The 20,711-nt window shown below is 43.5% G+C and overlaps 1 protein-coding gene across 3 annotated transcripts; it reads left to right on the top strand.

The window, feature by feature from the left end:
* Positions 1 to 1,372: 1,372 nt before the first annotated feature.
* Positions 1,373 to 20,156, top strand: MTFR1L (mitochondrial fission regulator 1 like). 3 transcript variants are annotated; one of them, XM_036914793.2, is made up of 7 exons: positions 1,373 to 1,505; positions 4,179 to 4,322; positions 4,919 to 5,023; positions 7,834 to 7,943; positions 8,152 to 8,363; positions 9,656 to 9,941; positions 19,161 to 20,156. In XM_036914793.2, exons 2-7 carry the CDS (start codon positions 4,299 to 4,301, stop codon positions 19,264 to 19,266), a joined length of 843 nt encoding a protein of 280 aa, XP_036770688.1. In that variant the 5' UTR covers positions 1,373 to 1,505; positions 4,179 to 4,298; the 3' UTR covers positions 19,267 to 20,156. The 3 variants fall into 3 exon arrangements, with proteins under 3 accessions (XP_036770688.1, XP_036770686.1, XP_036770687.1); XM_036914791.2 differs by having other exon boundaries at positions 1,374 to 1,505; positions 9,620 to 9,941; XM_036914792.2 differs by lacking the exon at positions 1,373 to 1,505 and adding an exon at positions 2,079 to 2,319 and having other exon boundaries at positions 9,620 to 9,941.
* Positions 20,157 to 20,711: the final 555 nt, after the last annotated feature.

Raw genomic sequence — 20,711 nt, forward strand, 5'->3', positions numbered from 1 at the left:
AATTTGATGCTGTGTTGAGAAAGATGGTGAAGTTAAACCCACCATCTTAGAAGCAGAGCCTTGGGAATCAGGAATTTTTTTTAAATTTTTTTTTTTGAGGAAGTGCACTTCAGGAAACCCTACAAAAGAAGGAGTGAAACAGAATCGGGAAAGGAAAAATGCTGAGCAGGGACAGAGTCTGAAAGCCTAGCCTTGGCCTCATCACACAGAACGGGCTGTGAAGCGTAAACCACACCACACAGTTGAACTGGCCTTTTGGAGCCTCTATTAGTCATTGACTTGAATGGAGTAACTTGCCAGTTTAGGGCCTCGGTTCTCCCTCCTGCAAGAGCAATTTCCAAGAGAAGGGGGCAGCTGTGAGCAGCCAGCTCAGTAGCTGGAGGACGGATTCACTGGGAGGGTAAAGGAGATATGGGCGGGGGCACCCACAGCATCCACCACCCCAGGAGAGACAGCTACAGGGGATTTGCAAGATCTGCCATTGCCCAGGAGGGAGAACCAAGTGATTAAAGCAACAATTTGCCAACCTGGAAAGGGCAGGATCTGAAAGTCAAACTTCATCATTTGAAATATGGTGGTAATATGCTAGGCATCAGGATGGACAACCTCTGAAGTCTCTGACCAGGACTAGCTACGTAATTTGCAGGATCCAGTGCAAAATTAAAATGCAGGGCCCCTCTTCAAAACGTTTATTAGTTTCAAGAAGGCAACAGCAGAGCATTAAAGCAGAGTTCTGAACATGAGGCACTGTGTGACAGCACAACTTGTCCACCCATGTGGCTGGCCTGTCTGTCCCTGGCAGCTAGGACCTGCAGGCTTTGAGACCAAAGAACTGCCGACCCGGAGCCGGGCACAACCACCTGCTGAGGTAGAGGAGGACATGTGACCCAGGCCAGGATGCGTTGGAGAGCAGAGCCACAAAGCGCTGGAGGGTAGGAGTCGGAGGCACATTCTTGCTGGAGAGACTAGAGGGTCTCGGCTGGGAAGCAAGAACTGTGAAGGGGACCCGTGAGAGATGACACAAGGCAACCGCTAGGTCCGGAGGGCCTGGACCAACAGGGTGAGGATTCTCAAGTTTTCAGTAGCGGTGGAGACAGCAGACACCGCACAATTTGGGGGCTAGCTAAGCGGCAACACACACCTCAGCTTTCAGACGTCCGAGGGGGACTAAACGTGGAGAGCAGCAAGGAGGCGGAGACCAGCCTGGATGGGACCGATCAGGCCTCCGGGATCCCCAAGCGCAGCCTCCCCAGAGCTCCGACTGGCGCGGGCGTGTCCCCTCGGGAGGCCCGTGCGGCGCCCTCCGCCCGCCCACGCAGAAGCGGCGCTCGCCCCGCCCCGAGCCTGGCCAGCCTTCCAGGGCGCTCGCGGGCGCTGCTCGGTGCGCAGCTGCGGAGGATCGCTTCCGGGGGGCGGGCCAGCGGAAGTGAGGGCGGTTGAGGCTGGGCCGCAGGCTGTGGTAGGAGGGGCCGGGAGGTGAGTGAGTCCCGGAGCAGCAGTCTGAGGTGAGACCAGGTCCGAGTGCCGCCCCGGCGGCGGGAGCGTGACCTCCCGGCCGGGCTGTCGAGGCTGTCTGGCACCGGGCGCTGTGCACAGTCTTCGGCTCCTGTTCCCGCGCCAGTTCTCGCGGGAGCCGGTGTTGGTCAGCCTCGTTTGACTGAGGGTGGGGGAAAACTGAGTCCCCGAGGGATAGTTGCCCGCCTAGCCACCCAGCTTCGGGTGGCCCAGCTACGCCAGAGGCTTCTCTTTTTGGCCGCGCTCCTCTTCTCCCCTTCTGGGGCCCGACCCCGGGCCTGTACGTCCAGGGGCCATCTGGTCCATGGCGAGGACTTGACCGACCTTGGCCCCACCGGATCGGGCTGTGGCGGGGGAGAGGAGGCGTGTCCCGGGCAAGATCCCCGCAGACCGCGCCCCCCGCCCCACCAACCGCCACCGGAGCAGCCGCTCGGGAAAGTTGCTCCGAGCGCGGCGGCCTCCTTGAGGCGCCTGGGACCCACGGGTGATGAGACCAGGCTCTGCTCTGGAGGAGCTCCCGGGCTCGTGCGGGAGACCGTGTGTGAACAGTTATACAACAGCCTCCGGGAGGCTGTGGGAGAGCAAAGGTGGTACGAACCAGCCAGCGTTTACCCCGAACTAGAGGAAGATTCTTATGGCCAGTGACGCTTGACAGGGGAGTGGGGAGTTGTTTGAAGGCTAAAGTAGGTGTTCTGGTTCATTCATTTCTTAAGTGAAGAAATGTTTTAAGTGCCTACTGTGTACCAGGCAGGCACTCCTGTGCCTGGGGAAGTCCCTGCCCTTGGGGCTCATCAGATGACACAGGTACGTGATTATTCTTGTGAGGACTCCAAGGAAATGCAGGGTGCTGTGGGGCAGTCAGTTAAGGACCTGTCAGGGAAGGGGAGATGGTGCTTGAACTCAGCTCTGAAGAATGAGCTTGGTGATGAGGGTACTGGTATTTCAAGTGAAGGGAATAGTATGGACAAGGGCTCAGAGGGGCTGTACTGGGGGGCTGGCCAATGTGGCGGAAGGGCAAGGGGAATGCGGGAGGTGTGGCTGTGTAGTGTGCAGGGCTGTAGTGAGGTTGGGCCTGATTGTGGAGGACCCTGCAGACCATGCTGGCTAGGTTTTATCCTGTTGGCTCTGTAGGGGGGTTTAACAGTGCAGTTTAGCAGTGTGTTCTAGAAAGATCCCGCTGGATGTTGTGTGAAAGTTAGGCCTAAGTCTTTGGAGGGAAGTTCGGAGAGGAAGTGTCTGATGACTAAAGTGGGAAATGAAGGGAAGCACTGTTATGCAGACACTGACACTCAGCACAGAGCCTGCGCACAGGGGGGCTTTGATAAAAGGCATGAACTGCACAGAGTTAAGCCCATGTAGGAGGCATCAGGATCTGGACCAGACTCGGGAAGTGCTTTCTACTGGCATGACCACTAGTGACCTTAGATCTAAGTGCCTTCCTCTCAGCTTCCTTTCCCAGTCCCTATCATAAAGAGAGTGATAACTCCCATCCCAGAGGAGAGACCCTGCAAGGGAGGTTTCCAGAAAGAGCTGCTTATTAGGTAATTCCAGACTGTCCCTTGTTCAGAGCCTGCCCTTGGCTCCCCAGCAACTCCCCCTCTGGGCATTCCCAGCCCTCATGATGACCCCAGTGTATCTTTACACCTTACCGAATACTCTGCTCCTCTTTCTGCCTCTCTCACCTTTCTGTTCTGGACCTCTGCTATTATTGCTGTTTTTCTTCCCTTCCTAGCTCTCTGAATTCACCACTGGGGCCTTGGAACCAGGAGGCTGAACTCACCTGGCCACTTTTTTTAGTGTGCAGTGATACTCAGCCTTTGCTAGAATTACGTATTTCAGGTCCTAATTACTCTTCTAGATTGTGGGTTCCTTTGAGAGCATGGCCATGTCGTACTCCTTGCATAGTCCCTGCAGTGCCCACCTGGCACAAAGTGGGTATGGTCAGTGTTTGATGAACAGGGATGAATGAGTTCACTGACCGCATGTGCTTACCCTGCAGGGGTGGCCATGAGGAATCCAGTCAGGACTGACCCCAGCCATCTGTGTCATGTTTTCACAGTTCATTAAGCTATGTCACTGATTGATCCTTAAGGTAACCTACGGGGCAACTCTTCTTGTCCTCTTTTCACAGGTGTTGAAACCAACATTCAGAAATGTTAAGGAACTTACCTAAGGCTACAAAGCCAGTAGACGGAGCCAGGATAAAATTTTTGGCTCTTTTCTGTAGCCCATTAGTCTGAAATTTGCAAGAGCTGGATGTTCATTCTTCCACTCTCTGTTTCCCCTGCTGGGGGGCTCATGTTGGGTCTTCACATCTCATCTCCAAGAGTGAATGCTGGGCTTGGATGGTACCTACAATTTGGCTTTCCTGGTGGGATTTTAACTACTAAAGGGTTCTATTTATATCTTAAGAAGTTTTGCCTCAGGAAAGCGAAAGGCCAAGGAAGGCTCCTAAGTTGGCCAGGCTCACAGAGCAAGTCTGGAACAGAACCTTCAAGGGTCTGGGTTTGGAGAAGCCGTCGTTGGGTGGGGCAGCCTCGGGCCAGTTTTCTCCCCTGTGCAATGTCTGAGAAACCTTCGTGTTAGTGCTGGCTCCGCAGGGCCTACTTTTGTGAAGCTTGTGTGGTGGCCACTGAGTCCCCACCGTGGGGGTTGTTTCACAGGAAGAGAAGTCCGGTGTTCCTTAGGATGGCCTGATATGAAGGAGTCACGCCTCCAGCCTCCCCGAGCCCCCAGAGCTGCTGTGTGGCTGCCTTGTTCTTCAAGTGCAGGAGCTGGTTGAAATGTCGAGAATGGAAGCCAGTGTGGTAAGGCACATTCCCAGCGAGCTTTTTAACTACGAAAGTGTTCTATTTATATCTCTAGAAGTTTTGCCTCAGGAAACCCAGGGGCCCAGGAGGGCTCCCAAGTTGGCCAAGGGGCGTGTCAGGGACCATAGAACATTGGGCCTGCTGAAGTTCTGTAGGAAGTTCTGAGACTCTGGTTAATGCTTCATTTCCCCTGGAGGCCTCATGTTGGAGAGAGGCCACCCTTCCACCCCCACCCCACAGGCAGAACCAGCTTTGATTTGGGGGCACTTAAGGAGTCAGTGTGTATCTACTGCAGAGAGAGGGAAGCCTGATGATTCCTTCCCTTAACCAATTCCTCACCCCTTTACTGGGCCTCCAGAATGGACTGTGCCTTGGTGGCGGCAGGTGTCCTTAGGTGGCCCGCCAACTGGAACGCTAGCAACTGGGAAACCTGCCCTCACTCATAACTGAGACTTTAGTCACACCCCAGAGTGCCCTGTCCCTGGGTTTGGGGAATTCTGTCTCCCTGCTAAAGGGGAGGGGAGAGGCTGGGGGGCAGCTCAGTGGTTGGACTTGTCTCTGAGGTTGTGGCTGTCCCTGTGTCTCTTCTCTAGACCATCCCAATCTGGCAAAACAAGCCACATGGGGCTGCTCGCAGTGTAGTGAGAAGAATCGGGACCAATCTGCCCCTGAAGCCGTGTCCCCGGGCGTCCTTTGAGGTGAGTGTGCTGCACAGGTGGGGAGAAGAGAGGCTCAGAGATGGGAGATGGTGCTTCTTCTGTGCCCAGATTCCTTGGTGTTGTGCAGGCAGGTTGTGTTCCTGGTTACTTTTTCATTTTGTCAAGAAATATTTTTTAAGCGTACTGAAAGCCCTCATGTATTTCAGAGATGAGTGTTACATTCATTTATTATCCTAAGCAATGTTTGAAAAGAAAGAAAAATACTAAGTTCTTATAATGGTTCCTGGTCACTGTGCCTTCCTGATTGCACACAAACCTGGGACCACAACAGTTAGACTTCCAATGTGCTCATAAGTGAATTATCTTTCATCTTTGATGCCCTTTCTGAGTGACTCAGATTTCATCAGGCTCCAGCAGTCCAGTCCTTCACAGCAGGCCAAAGGCTGAACCAGATCTTTAGACGAGCCATGCCTGTGCTCTGAGGTATTTGCCAGCACCCCAGACAGGTTCCCACATGTGACACTGTGTGCTTTGTGTGACTGAGTTGAACCCTGCTCTTCTTCAGCCCTAACATTTGGCCACTTCACCACCTATTAATATTTCCCTGAGGCCATAATTTCCCACTCTCTTTCTGGCCAAGTCTGGCCACTCCTTTACTGGGCCCCTTCAGTCTTACCTGTGTCCAGGGGCCCTGAGCACCCACTCTGCAGCAGAGATTCTTGCCTGGCCCATGTGTCTGAGACCTCCTTTCTGCAGTGGAAAGCTAAAAAGCATTTATTAGTCCCAGCTGCCTTCCTCTTAGAACTAATGGTTAAGCACCACCCCTAGGCTAAATGCTTACGTTGTGTGCATTTGGGGAGCTGGAACACAACAAGAAATACTTCAGCTTTCTGCCTACACAGAGGAGACAGAAATATATGCTGGAAAAGACATAGGCCCAGGTGGAAACAAAGGAGCTACGTTTGTATATCAGATGTGGGGTGCAAAGTCTGGAGGAACTGAGTCTGGAGTCAGAAATGGTATCAGTGTTAAGAATGGGGTTGGAAATGCATGGGGTGGGGGGCTGTCCTGTGACCCCGATTGCCAGTTGTCTAGAATTGCCTACAGGGCATGGGCAGGATGTGGCCTTTGCCTAAAGCATCAGAAACGAAGGGAAGTATAGCTAGGGACTGCAAGGGACTCTGGAGGTTGCTCCCACATTTGTCTCTAACCTCTCCAGTCCTTTGGCCAGATGCTGCTGGGCAAAGATCAGGGAACAGGCTCCCACAGAGCAGGAGTACGTGTGAATAATATTAGTAATACTAGCTAACATTTACTGTGCACATAACCATGTTCTGGGTACTGTGCTGAGTACTTCATATATGTTAACTCACGTAATTGCCAGTAGCAGAGGCACACTCTGGCTAATCAGGAAAAGCAAAGGGAAGCTCCCCCTAAGTGGCCCATCTTAGCAGTAGCTCCTGGGTAAGTGCAAGTTCTTTGTGTAACATTGGAGCATCACTTCACTCTTGTGAGGCCCAGGTTCCCTTTCTAAAAGCCAGAGCCATATCAATTCCTGATCCACCTACCAAACAATTTGTAGCAGGAACATCTCAATTTAACTCCTATATAGATGGGGTTTTTAGATATCCCTGGATTTCTGTTGTAAATTAATTACCTTGAATGTTACTTGATCAAATCTTGATTAATTTATTTTTAAAATGTACCCATATAAAAATATTAAATGATGGAAAGTAAAAAAGGAGAAAGGAAGAAAAGTTACATGTAACATGACACAATAACTGTTAATGTTTTGGTGTAGTTATTTTCCACCTTTTTCTAGGCGCATGTTTTTCACTTTGTTGTAATCATAGTTAACATATGATCGAATCCTAATTTTTTCATTTAACCTAGTGTCTGTCACTCAGACTCTATTCTCTGGTTGTTCTTCACTTGGGTTAAGGGACTATTTTAAGGACTCCTATTGTGATCTCTTTTGTATAATCATTTCTTTTTATTGAACTCTAAATATTCAGATTATCAAGTTGGCTTAACCCAATGTTGCTCTGACAGAACAGATCCCAGGTCACCACAAAGGTGTTGTAAAGAGCTAGTCAGGAAAACTCCCTGTTGATATGGCAGATTGTTGGTGTCCTCACACCTGTATTACAGCCAGTGGGCAAGACACTCTTAACACAGTAGCCATCTCTGTTAAAAGATTACACCGGCCTGTCACACTGAAGACTCCTTCTTTTGCTCTAGCCAGGGCCCAGCAAACTTTTTCTTTAAAGGGCCAGATAGTAAATATATTAGGCTGTGGACCATAACTATTACAGCTACTCATTTTCTGCAGTTGTAGCTTAAAAGCAACTGCAGACAGTACATAAATTAATGGATGTGACTTTTTTTTTGAGTAAAACTTTATATATAAAAACAGGCCCCTTCCCTGCCCTGGGGCACCATGTCTTGCTTAGAGGATGCAACAGCCTCATAACTGGCCTCTTCACCCTCCCATCCATTTTCCACATGGCAGCCAGAGTAATCTTTTAAAACCTAAAATCTGTCTGTACTTTAAATTTTCCAGTGGCTATTATTGGTCTTAGAATGAAAGCTTTTAAGTGACTTTCCAACTTCTTGCAACAACCTAATCATATTTGTTCCAGCCATGCTGAACTATTTGTAACCTCACAAACTCTTATTTTTTACCTCCATTCAAGCTGTTTCCAACCAGGAAACTGCCTCTGCTCCTCTAGGAAGCCTACCTGACACCCAGTACTGGATCAGGCACCCTTCCTATTCTAATTCGCCGTCTCTGACTGTCTCATCATGGTGTCAGTAAATGTTTGTTCATGAATTTTGTTTCCCTGTAGACTTTGCCTAACATCTCTGACCTGTATCTGAGGGATGTGCCCCCAGTCCCTACTCTGGCTGACATTGCCTGGATTGCTGCAGATGAAGAGGAGACATATGCCCGGGTCAGGTAACTGAGGCAGTAGCAGGTCTGCTGGGAATTGGGGAGTTTGTTCCCAGATAAGGTGGCAGGCAGCAGGGAGAGTGCTTGTGAGAAGCTATGGGCTCAGAGTGAGAGTAGAACCTGGCTGTATTACTCCTATAGGAGTGGGTGAAGGAAATTTGGAAGGGGTGCAGTGGCCAGCTATCTCTGACATACTCATCTTCCCCTGGTATAGGAGTGATACACGCCCCCTGAGGCATACCTGGAAGCCCAGCCCTCTGATTGTCATGCAGCGCAATGCCTCAGTGCCCAACCTGCGTGGGTCCGAGGAGAGGCTCCTAGCCTTGAAGAAGCCAGCCCTGCCAGCCCTAAGCCGTACCACAGAGCTGCAGGATGAGCTGAGCCACCTGCGCAGCCAGATTGCTAAAATAGTGGCAGCTGATGCAGGTAGGAGTCCCTGATGCAGGGCCAGACTGTAAGTAGGCTGTTCCTTTTCCCTTGGCTTTTGGACAGGATAGAGGTAAGGAAGATGATGATTCCTGGTTCAGGGGAACTCAGGCCTAGGGCTCTGAAACTACCCTGAGGCCTGGCTAGCCTATATAATACTCCTTGAATGGTTTTATCAGCATTTTGGGCAGATTAGTTTGGTTAGGAGAAAATCTTCATTTAACCTGTGACCTCAGGCAGCTTCCCTCCCTTGGCCACAAAAACCAACACCCTCATCTTCCAAGTGTCTTTAAGATCACATCTTCCAGGAACCCTCCGTGGCTTTCCTCTTCAATATGAGAAAGAAGCGTTCCCCACCACTGAGTTACTCCCTTTCCTTGTCCTTTCTACCAGAGACCACTCTCCTCCACCCTTCCACCTCTGTCTGCAGTTAAGGCAGAGCTACTGGAAGTGGATGGGAGCCTGCCTTGACCAGCAGCATGAAACAGCAACAGGTGGATCTCTCCCAAGATGCTCAGGGTGTATCCTGATACTCCTCTCATATTCATTTTTTGCTCCTAAGTAACTCAAAGTCACAGCTCCCAAACCTTACCAGTTGGTAGAACACATGAAAATCATGGTGTTCTCTTTGAAATTAAAAAAAAAATTTCCTTATGGCAGTTTTATAGAGGACTTCCGCTTGAATTTTCCATTTGTATTTGTTGGCTACTTTTTTGTCATCCAGTAGACAAACTGAAGTAATAATGAAAAATCAGTGTTTCTTAGAAACTTAGAAATTGAGGAAATTCTCTCCATTAAAATCTGGGAAACCAGGATGTTACCATTCTGTTTTTACTGCGGAACACTTCTTCCATCCCCAGCTAGCAGCACTCTCAGGAGCACAGTCAGAAGCAGAGCCCAGTTAGAGGAAAGGACAAATTCATGCTTTGATTCTGGTACTGTTGCTTCAGTCTAAACAGGCTGTCACTCCATAGCCCACTGTGGAAAAGCTTTTAGGAGCCAAAGCCTTTAATGGGGTAGATTTTTTTGCCTTCCTGGAATACCAGAAGAGTCCAGTGCTTCTACAATCTTGAGATCCTGAGAGAGGAGGGTAGTGAGGACCTTCTATTTGCTTACAGATACCACCCTGGCTCTCCCAGGATGTCATGGTGTCATCCTAAGAAGTGAGTGTTTGATAGGCAGTGCTTGTGGGGAGAAGATATTACTGCTATATTCTAGCCCCAGTGTCCATCCATGCCTATTGTTTTCTCTTTCAGCTTCGGCTTCATTAACGCCAGATTTCTTATCTCCAGGAAGTTCAAATGTCTCTTCTCCCTTACCTTGTTTTGGATCCTCATTCCACTCTACAACTTCCTTTGTCATTAGTGACATCACCGAGGAAACCGAGGTAGAGGTACCTGAGCTTCCATCAGTCCCCCTGCTTTGTTCTGCCAGCCCTGAATGTTGTAAACCAGAACACAAAGCTACCTGCAGCTCGTCTGAAGAGGATGACTGCATCTCTCTGTCCAAGGCCAGCAGTTTTGCAGATATGATGGGAATCCTGAAGGACTTTCACCGGATGAAACAGAGCCAAGATCTGTGAGTATCTGATAAGGAGCTCTGGTGATGTTTACAGTTACTGCCTATGGCCAGTGATCTAATAGAAGGCATTTACAGATGTAAGTGCTCAGTAGTAGCCATGTGTTACTTCAGTCACAAAGCCTGCTGACTACCTGGGGCCCCAGTTTGAGAACATGTTACATATGGTTGGGATAGTCTAACCCAAACAAATGGTGAGACTAGTCCAGATTTTACAGGAAGGCTTTTCTAATCCAACTTCTGTTCCCTGGGGAGGGGCTTCACCATTTCCGTTTTCATACAAGTGTCCCTATGCCTACTACTCTTCAAAGTGAGGTTGCATAATAATTAGTATCTCAAATTGGTAGAGTGTTTTTGGTGGAAGGAGAATTTCATAAAATTGGGAGTTTCTGCTCTAAAATGCAGTGGTCTCATTATGCAAACCAACCCTACAAATTGACAGATTTGAGAACAGCATTTGAGACTCATAGGTAGTTTCTAAACCTGGCTGTCCATCAGAGTTGCTCAGCTTTGTTAAACATACACCTTGAACTTACCAAAGCGGAACCCTTAAGGAGTGGAGCTCTAGGTGTTTCTGATGGGAGTGTGAGGGAATTTGGGAAGTACCTACCTTGAGAAATTCATCTAGCAGAGAAGCCCAGAGCTCCAGCTGCAGGAAAAACCTTGCAGTGTTTCTCCAAGGGTGGTCTGAGCACCTACATGCACCAGAGGAGCTTATCCAGTGGGTTTCTGGGCACTGAAATATTTTAGTTCAACATCCAGACCCCAAAGGCCAGAGACAAGGGTGTACAACAATATTTATTAATGCAAATAAAAAAAAACTATTTTGGGGGCTGGGAGGTAAGGCTTTCCTGAGTTCATGATATTCCCATTCAAGTGAAGGTTATTCACCTTGTGCTGGGATTGATCTCTTTTGTGTCTCTAGTGCACTTTCACTCTAAAATATAGATAAGGCTGAGTGACTCCCTCATTGCTCCTGGAGCTTGATCCTTTAGGGAAGTCACTTACCTTCTTTCTCTGGCTGTAGCCAGTTTGGTCATAGTGACCCTCAGTTCTTTGGTCTCCTGCATTCCCAAATTCAGCTGCTGTGGCTTTTAGGCTGGCCTGACCCTTTTTATTTTGGCCAATGTTTTATAGATCGACTCTCAAGCTTTCTTTTACTTGCCTCTTGCACTGTATTAGATCCAAGACCCTCCTCTCAATTATGTCCTGGGATCTTTTCTCCCTTGTTAACAGCAACAGGATTGATGACTAAAAATGGGAAAGTAGCCCTTTCAGCAAAGGTCCAGAAATGTGACAGATTGATCTTGGCCCTTATATCATCTATCCTAATGACCAGTAAAATGCCTTCATGGGATATATGTAAGTTCACTAGAATTTCAAGCAACTATTTTCCAGGTATCTAGGATACCCTTTTATGATGTATCAGGTTGGCCCTTATATCATCTATCCTAATGACCAGTAAAATGCCTTCATGGTATATATGTAAGGTCACTAGAATTTCAAGCAACTATTTTCCAGGTATCTAGGATACCCTTTTATGATGTATCAGGTAATTTGACCCTTCCCCAAACTGGACTTGGTTTTGTTCCAATGGGTCCCTTATGTGTATGTTTTACGGTAAATTCTAGATCTCTTATAAAAACCTCAGGAAAAAAAAAAACTTTAATAAAATAGAGATAAGTAATTCACTTGATTAAGTAAAAAGTAATGTCATAAAGATGCTCACCGAACTGGGGAGAATGAATGAACACAGAACTTAAAATTTTGAGATGGAAAATATAAGGAAGTACAAAACAAAGAGAAGTCAGCCAGCTGAAGAATACAGTAACTGCACTGAAAAATATGAGAGGGGTTCAACATCAAACTAGATAAAAGAGAAGAATCAGTGAACTTGAAGACAAGGCCCTTAAGTTATTTTCAATCATCTTTTTTTCTATTCGCCACTAGATTGAAAATAACTTAAGGGCCTTCAAGACAACATCAAACATACTAACTCACATTATAGGTCTCCTAGAAGGAGAAGAGAGAAAGAAAGGAGCAGAAATCTTATTTAGAGAAATAATGGCTGAAAAATTCCCTGACCTGGGGAAGGAAACAGACATCCAGATCCAGAAAGTCCAGAGAGTTCCAAATAGAAAGAACCAAAGAGACCCTAAAAACAGAAAGAGAAAAACATGTTACATGGAAGGGAAACCCCCATTAGGTCAGCACATTGTTCAGCAGAAACTTTGCAGGCTGGAAGGGAGCAACACGATAAATTCAAGGAAACTCTTCCAACAAAGAGTACTCCACACTCCACCTAGTAAGTCATCATTCAGAATTGAAGGAGGAATAGAAGTTTTCTAGATAAGCAAAACCTAAAGGAATTCATCGCCACTAAACCTGCCTTAAAAGAAGTGTTAAAGACACTTTTTTATGGTAAAAAGGGCACTAATCAAAAAAAAAGAAAACATATGAAAGAGTATCTCTGGAAAAGTAACTATATAGTAAATTAATTCCTCTTATAAAGCTAATACGAAGGTTAAGAAAAGTAGTAACAACAAATATGATTACAATAATTAAGTTAAGGGATACACATGATAAAAAGATGTAAATTGTGACATCAAAAACATAAAACACAGGTGTGAGGTAGTAAAAATGTTGAGCTTTACAATGTGACCAAACTTATCAGCTTAAAATAAACTTTTACAAGTTGTTATATGTAAGCCTCATGGTAACCCCAAAGCAAAAACCTATAATAAATAACACAAAATGTAAAGAGAGATAAATACGCCACCAAAGAAAGTCATCCATCCCCACAGGAAGCAAGCAAGAGAAGAACAGAGGGAGAGATCCAAGCTGGCAGCATAGGAAGAACCTGAACTCATCTCCTCCCTCTGAATTCAGTACACACTGAATCTACACCTACATAGAGAACAGTTCTGCCTGAAGAACTACTGAGGGCTGAGTGAACAGCTGCACAACAAAGGCTAGAAAATGGCAGGAGAGATGTAGACACAGTAACATTGGAAATCCTATACCCCCAGTACCACAACCTGCATGAGGGAGGGATATCGCCTGTGTGCAGATTTGCCTGGCCTAGAGCACAGAAAAAAAAGAAATCCACTTTAAAAAAGCAGCTAGACTATAAGTGAACAAAGCCCATTACACTAACACTAACCTATCTGCCAAGCAGTAGGGGCACTGCTCGAACTCCAGGATAGAAAGTGCTGGTGAGCAACACTACCACCATTGTTTATGTTCCTCTGCCTTGACAGTGTGGACAGGAAAAGGGTCCAGGCATGCTAGGCGGCCTGCCACCTTAGCAGGTCCTGGGCCCCTAGTGCACACCAGCTCCAGACTTCCCCCTACCTACCTCTCCTCTCACAAGCACCAGAACCCATCACCAAAGTCTGGCAGTCTCACCAAGGTGGCACCACTGCAACACACAATGGGACACCCCCAGCTTGCACACACTAAGCCTCCAGCAGACCCACCAGGGCAACCCATGCACAGAGCAACCCAGGGCCCCCCAGCCTGCCCCGACTTGGCCTTCCACCAGCCAGCCAGCCACACACAGTCTACCCAGAGGATGTCCCTACACAAGACCACTCCTTCAAGACTGGGAGAGGTAGCAATTTCACCTAATTTATAGAAAAGAACAACAAAGTCAAACTAAATGAGACAGAGGAATGCTCCAAATGAACAAGACAAAACTTCAGAAAAAGAACTAAATGAAATGGAGTTGAGCAATCTTACCTGATAAAAAGTTCAAAATAATGGCTATAAAGACACTGGACTTAAAGAGAAGAGTGCAGAACTCAGTGAGAAGTTTAACAAGGAGATAGGAAATACAAAAAAGAACCAGAGTTGAAGAATTCAAGTAAGTGAAATGAAAAATATACTACTAGAGGGAATCAACAGCAGATCAGAGGATACGTAAGAACATATCAGTGATCTGGAAGGCAGAGTAATGAAAAGCACTCAAACTGAACAAGATAATTTTAAAAAGTGAGGATAGGTTAAGGGACCTTTGCGACAATGTCAAATGTACTGACATTCGCATTACAGGAGTCGCAGAAGAAGAGAGAGAGAAAGGAATGGAAAACTTACCTGGAGAAGGAAACATATCCAGGTCCAGGAAGAACAGAGCCCCGAACAAGAACCCATGGAGGGCCACATCAAGATAACATAATAATAAAAATGTCAAAGATTAAAGATAAAGAGAGACTCTTAAAAGCAGCAAGAGAAAAGCAAATAGTTACATACAAGGGACACCCCATAAGGTTATCAGCTGATTTTTCAACAGAAATTTATAGGCCAGAAGGGAATGGCATGATATAGTCAAGTACTGAAAGGCAAAAAAAATCTACAACCAAAAATACTCTACCTGGCAAGGTCATCTTTCAGAATTGAAGAATTAAAGAGTTCACCAGAAAAACAGAAGTTAAAGGAGTTCACCACCACTAAACCAGCCTTTTAAGAAAATTAAAAGGAAAAAAAAAGGCCATAACTAGAGGAAAATTCTGAAAAGAAAAAAATTCACTGGTAACAGTAACACCTAGAAAAGATAGATCAATTGTTTAAAAGCTAGTACGGTTAAAGACAGTTGTCAATTATATCTAAAAAGATTAGGTAAGAGAATCACAATGTAAACAGATGGAAAATATTAGAATGTGTTTGAACTTAAGTGACCAACTTAATATAGACTGCTATATACTTAAAAGGTCATATATGAACCTCATGGTAACCATAAACCAAAAACCTATAGAAGGTAAACATAAAAAGAACCTAGCATAACACTAAAGAAAGTCATCACTCACAAGAGAACAAGACAAGAAGGAATAGAGAACTACAAAATAACCAGAAAACAGTTAACAAAATGGCAATGAGTATGAACCTATCTATAATTACTATAAATGAATATAATTTCTATATAATTGAAATGTTCCAATCAAAAGACACAGAGCCTCAAACAAGGATGGATTAAAAAAAAAAGACCCATCTGTATACTGCCTACAGAAGACTCACTTCAGACCTAAAGACATACACAGAATGAAAGTTAAGGGATAGAAAAGGTATTTCATGTAAATAGAAATGAAAGTTGGAGCAGCAATACTCGTATCAGACAAAACAGACTTTAAAACAAAGTTTTCTCTTTTTAAACCAAAAAAAAAAAAGACAAAAGGCATTATATAAAGGGTTAATCCAGCAAGAAGATACAACTGTAAATATGCACCCAACACAGGAGCATCTAAGTACATGAAGCAAATATTAACAGACATAAAGGGACAAATTGACAGTAATACAGTAATAGTATATGACTGTAACAGATATTTACAGGACATTCCATCCAAAAAATGCAGAATACACATTCAAGTACATATAGAACATCCTCCAGGTAGATGATACTGGGCACAAAATAAGTCTAAATTTAATACAATTGAAATCATATCAAGCATCTTCCCTGCCCACAATGGTATTAAAGTGGAGTCAACTACAAGAAAAAAAATAGAGTAAGCACAAATACATGGAGGCTAAACAACATGCTACTTAACCACCAATGGGTCAATGAAGAAATCAAAGAAAATAAAAAAATATCTAAATTAATGAAAATAGAAACACAACAGTTAAAAATCTTTGGGACACAGCAAAAACAATTCTAAGAGGGAAGTTTATAGCAGTACAGGCCTATCTTAAGAAACAAAAAAAATCTCAATCTAACCTTATGACTAAGGGAACTAGAAAAAGAACAACAAAGTTCAAATTAGTAGAAGGAAGGAAATAATAAAGATCAGAGCAGAAATAAATGAAAGAGACTAAAAAATAAAAAGAAAGAAAAGATCAATGAAACCAAACTGGTTCTTTGAAAAGATAAAGTTGATAAACTTATAGCCAGACTCATCAAGAAAAATTAAAAAAAGAGGACTCAAATAAAATCAGAAATGAAAGAGAAGTTAAAACTGACACCACAGAAATACAAATGGTTATAAGAGATTAGTAGGAAAAAATTATATGCCAACAAACTGGATAACCTAGAATAAATGGATAATTCCTAGAAACATACAATCTTCCAAGAATGAATCAGGAAGAAATTAAAAATCTGAGAACAAAAAATACTAGTAACAAAATTGAATTGGTCTTCAAAAGACTTCCAACAAAAATTCAGAACTGATAGCTTCACAGGGTGAATTCTACCAAACAGAGCTAATAACTATCCTTCTCATGTAAAATGAGAGGCAAAAAATGTAAGAGGAAGGAATGCCTCCAAATCCATTCTGTAAGGCTAGCATTACCCTGATACCAAAACCAAAGACACTACAAAAAAAATAGTTAACAGACCAATATCCCTGATGAACATAATGTGCAAAAATATACAAAATATTTGCAAACAAAATTTATAAATCAAAAAAATTATTCATCGTGACCAAATGGGATTTATTCCAGATGTAAGAATGGTTCAGTATCTACAAATCAATCAATATGATATACCACATTAATTAAAGAAAGGCTAAAACCATATGATCATCTCAATAAATACAGAAAAAGCATGTGACAGATTCAACATCCATTCATAAAGAAACTTAACTAAGTGGGTATAGAGGGAACATACCTCAACATAAAGCCCATGCATGACAAACCCACAGCTAACATCATACACAGTGGTGAAAAGCTGAAACTTTTCTTCTAAGAGCAGGAACAAGACAAGAATGTCCACTCTCATCATTGTTATTCAACATAGTACTGGAATTCCTAGTCACAGCAATCAGATAAGAAAAGGCATCCAGATTGGTAAGGAAGAAGTAAAAGTGTCACTATTTGCAGATGACATGATACTATGTAGAGAAAACCCTAAACACTCCATCAAAAACTGTTAGAACTAATAAATTTAGTAATACTGCAGGATACAAAATCAATACATAAAAATCTGTTGAGTTTCTATACAAATAATAGTGAGCTATCAGAAAGAGAAATTAAGAAAATAATCCTATTTACTCACCACTGCATCAAAAAAGAATAAAATACCCCTAGGAATAAACTTAACCAAAGAGGGAGAAATCCTGTACACTGAAAACTACAAGATATTAAAGAAAGAAATTGAAGGTGACACAAATAAATGAAAAGATATTCCATGCTTATGGACTAGAAGAATATTGTTAAAATGCCATACTACCCAAAGCAATGTACAGATTCAGTGCAATCCCTACCAAAATACCAGTGGCATTTTTCACAGAAATAGAACAATCCTAAAATTTGTACAGGATGACAGAAGACCCCAAAAAGCCAAAGCAATTTTGAGAAAACAAAGAGGTATTATATTTCGTTTTTAAAACTCTGTTACAAAGCTATACTAATTAACAGTATGGTACTGGCACAGAAACAAAAATCAATGGAATGGAATAAAGAGCCCAGAAATAAACTCATGCATATATTGTCAATTAATTTATGAAAGGAGGCAAGACTATAGAATCAGGAAAGGATAGTCTCTTCAACAAATGGTGTTGGGCAAGCTGGACAGCCACATGCAAAAGGATGAAACTTGACCACTATCTTACACCATACATGAAAATAAACTCAAATTGGATTAAAGACTTGAAACCATAAAACTCCCAAAAGAAAACAGTAATCTCCTTCACATTGCTCTTGGCAACATTTTTTTGGCTCTGACTCCAAAGACAATGGCAACAAAAGCAAAAATAACAAGTGGGACTATTTCAAACTAAAAGGCTTCTGCACATTAAAGGAAACCATCAACAAAACATAAAAGGCAACCTACTGAATGAAAGAATATATTTGCAAATCATATATATGATAAGGGGGTTAAGATCTAAAATATGTAAAGAATTCACACAACTCAGTAGCAAACAAAAACAATCCAGTTAAAAAATGGGCAGATCTGAATAGACATTTTTCCAAAGACATACAGATGGCCAACAGACAACATGAAAAGATCAACAACACTAATCAGGGAAACGCAAATGAAAACTATGAAACATCACCTCATACCTGTTAAAATGGCTATTATCAAAAAGACAAGAAAAAAGCAATTGTTGGCAAGGATATGGAGAAAAGGGAACCCTTGTGCACTGTTGGTGGAATGTGAACTGGTTGTGGCCACTATGAAAAACTACTAGTAGAGGTTCCTCAAAAAATTAAAAATAGAATTACCATATAATCCAGCAATTCCACCTCAGGATATTTATCCAAAAATAACAACACTAACTTGGAAAATTATCTGCACTCCCACATTCACTGCAACACTATTTACAGTAGCCAAGACAGGGAAACAACCTAAGTGTTCATCAGTAGATGAATGGATAAAGAAGACGTGGGTATCTATGCAACAGAATATTATTCACTCATAAAAAAGAATGAAATCTTGCTATTTGTGACAACAATGGGTGGACCTTGAGGGCAGGATGCTAAGTGAAGTAAGCAAAGACAAATACCATATAATCTTAAACGTGGAATCTTTAAAAAAAAAAAAAAAGCTCATTGGTACAGATAACAAACTGGTGGTTGCCAGAAATGGGCAGTGGGAGATATGAGAAATATATGAAGGGGGGTCAAAAGGCTTAAAAAAAAGTTTTAATGTTTTAAATCCATTTTTTAAAGTGACATACCTATAGTCAACAATAATGTATTGTACACTTAGAAACTTAAGAGGGTAAGTATCTTTCTCCTTTAAAATTACCCAGGGTTAATCTTTCCACAATTTAAAAAAAAATCTGTTTTCCCTGATGGGGAGACAGGATAATAGGAAATCCTCAGCTCACCTTTTTCCCAAAACTAATAAAGGTTCTAATAAATAACCGAGTCATTAATGACTTGCCCTGTTGACCTGGGGAAATGCTACTAAGAATAGCACCAGAAGGTAGGAGCAAAAGCTAAGCCCTCACAGGCCGCCTAACTGGTTGATGGTCCTTTTCCCACATTTTATAGACCATTTCAGAAAATAGTACAGTATTCTAGTTAAGAAATGAAATCTGCAACCAGTTAGCTTGGTTTCGACTTTGAATTTGCTCTTTACTGACTTAGTGACTAGTGACTTTGGACACTAGTGGAATTTTATAAACTTTCTGTGCTTCAGTTTCCTTCTCTATAAGAAAGAATTATAATAGCATCGACCTCATAAGATTATTGTGAGGACTAAATGAGATAATGTATTCAAAGACATAGAACACTGCCTGGGACAGAGTAAGTACTCGTAAATATAAGTTGTTATTGTGTCCCCAGGAACCGGAGTTTATTGAAGGAGGAAGACCCTGCTATCCTTATCTCGGAGGTCCTGAGGAGGAAGTTTGCTCTGAAGGAAGAAGATACTAGTAGAAAAGGAAACTGACAACTCAGCTCTGCAAACTCAGTCTCATGCTCCTGGATTCCTTCAATAGCTGCCTTCCTCACCACAGATGTTTCTGCCTCTCAATTAGAAATCTTTTGCAACAGTCTTGCCAAATGCTAGCACTTGGACTGAAAAAGAGCTGTATTATGTTTCCTATACTTCAAACCTTAGCAAAAGCTAAGGCCTGTTTTGAGCTGAGACACTTGTTTCAGGTATATGTATAGGTTGGAATGTGTCAGTCTAGAGTAAGAAAGAAGTTCCTGGTTTTTCTTTGCACTGTGTGAAAACAGGTCCTAAATTAATGACTTACTTAACTGAATTAGACCCCTTACCTGGTCTTACCGGACACTTTGTGCCCAGCTATCACTCACTCTCAGTGGCTTCCTTGCAGCAGAGCAGGGCTGAGAGGAGGGGACTATGTTTATGTACATGTTCACAGGGCACGGAAAATCTTATGCTGCTCCATCATAAACCAGTGCCCAGCAATCACCCTCTCCCCCCTTCCCTGTCCAACACCTAGATGTAGAGGTCAGGCCTCTGGACCAGCTGACACTTGGGCTGCTTCTGGAAGGCCTGGGCTGTTTTTTTCTTAAATATATTTTGTAATACTGTACAACCAAATCAACCTTCCGAGAACCTGGAGTCTCATCAGTTCCACTGATTGAAAACTCTTCTCTTCCACGGACTTTAGTTTAAGCCCAGTAGGAAAGAGAAATGGAGAGGAAAAAGCAACCATCCTTCTTCCAGGCCTTTGGCTGTTTCTTTGCATTGGGCCAAGGTTTGTACCCACTGCACCATGCATGACTCAGATCCCTTTCTCTACAGTATGTATCCTGTGTGTATTTGGGCGGAAGCATTACCTGACATTAAATGAAGGATTTGGAGAGAGATTGCATTTGCTGTGTCCATTTCTTGAGTTGTGATCACCTGGCATCCTGTTAATTTTATGGAGTACAAACTTTTATAAACAGGCTTCCCCTCTTTCTTCATAAAGCCCTGATTTTTTTAAGAGAAAACTTCTCTAGGGAGCCTCCTTTCTGTAGAGATTTTGCCCTGAGCTCTTACAGCAGTTCCAGCTTATAACTTGCATGGTTGCCCCAGAGAGGGCTGTTTAAGCCTCCCAGGTACCACACCTGCAACATGGGAAACTGCCACCTGGTGCATAACATCTTGGATAGAACACAGGTGTTCAAATCAGACTCATGGCAGCTACAGAACGTAAACTATTAAAAAGTTGCTTTTTCAAAAATAAAATTGATGTTTTAATTACCATCAGAATCAGCTTTATAAACAGTCATGTATTTAGATTGATAGCTTTACAAAGGAAGTTCTCTCCCATCCTAATAGTAGAATGATATGGTCACACTAGATTGGTATATAGCTCAGGCTATTTTAGGGAGTGATGTTTAAACAGAATATGAATTTAAAATGCTGTAAAGTTACCA

This window comes from Manis pentadactyla, chromosome 4 (assembly GCF_030020395.1).
Source record: "Manis pentadactyla isolate mManPen7 chromosome 4, mManPen7.hap1, whole genome shotgun sequence".
In the NCBI taxonomy this organism is placed as follows: domain Eukaryota; kingdom Metazoa; phylum Chordata; class Mammalia; order Pholidota; family Manidae; genus Manis; species Manis pentadactyla.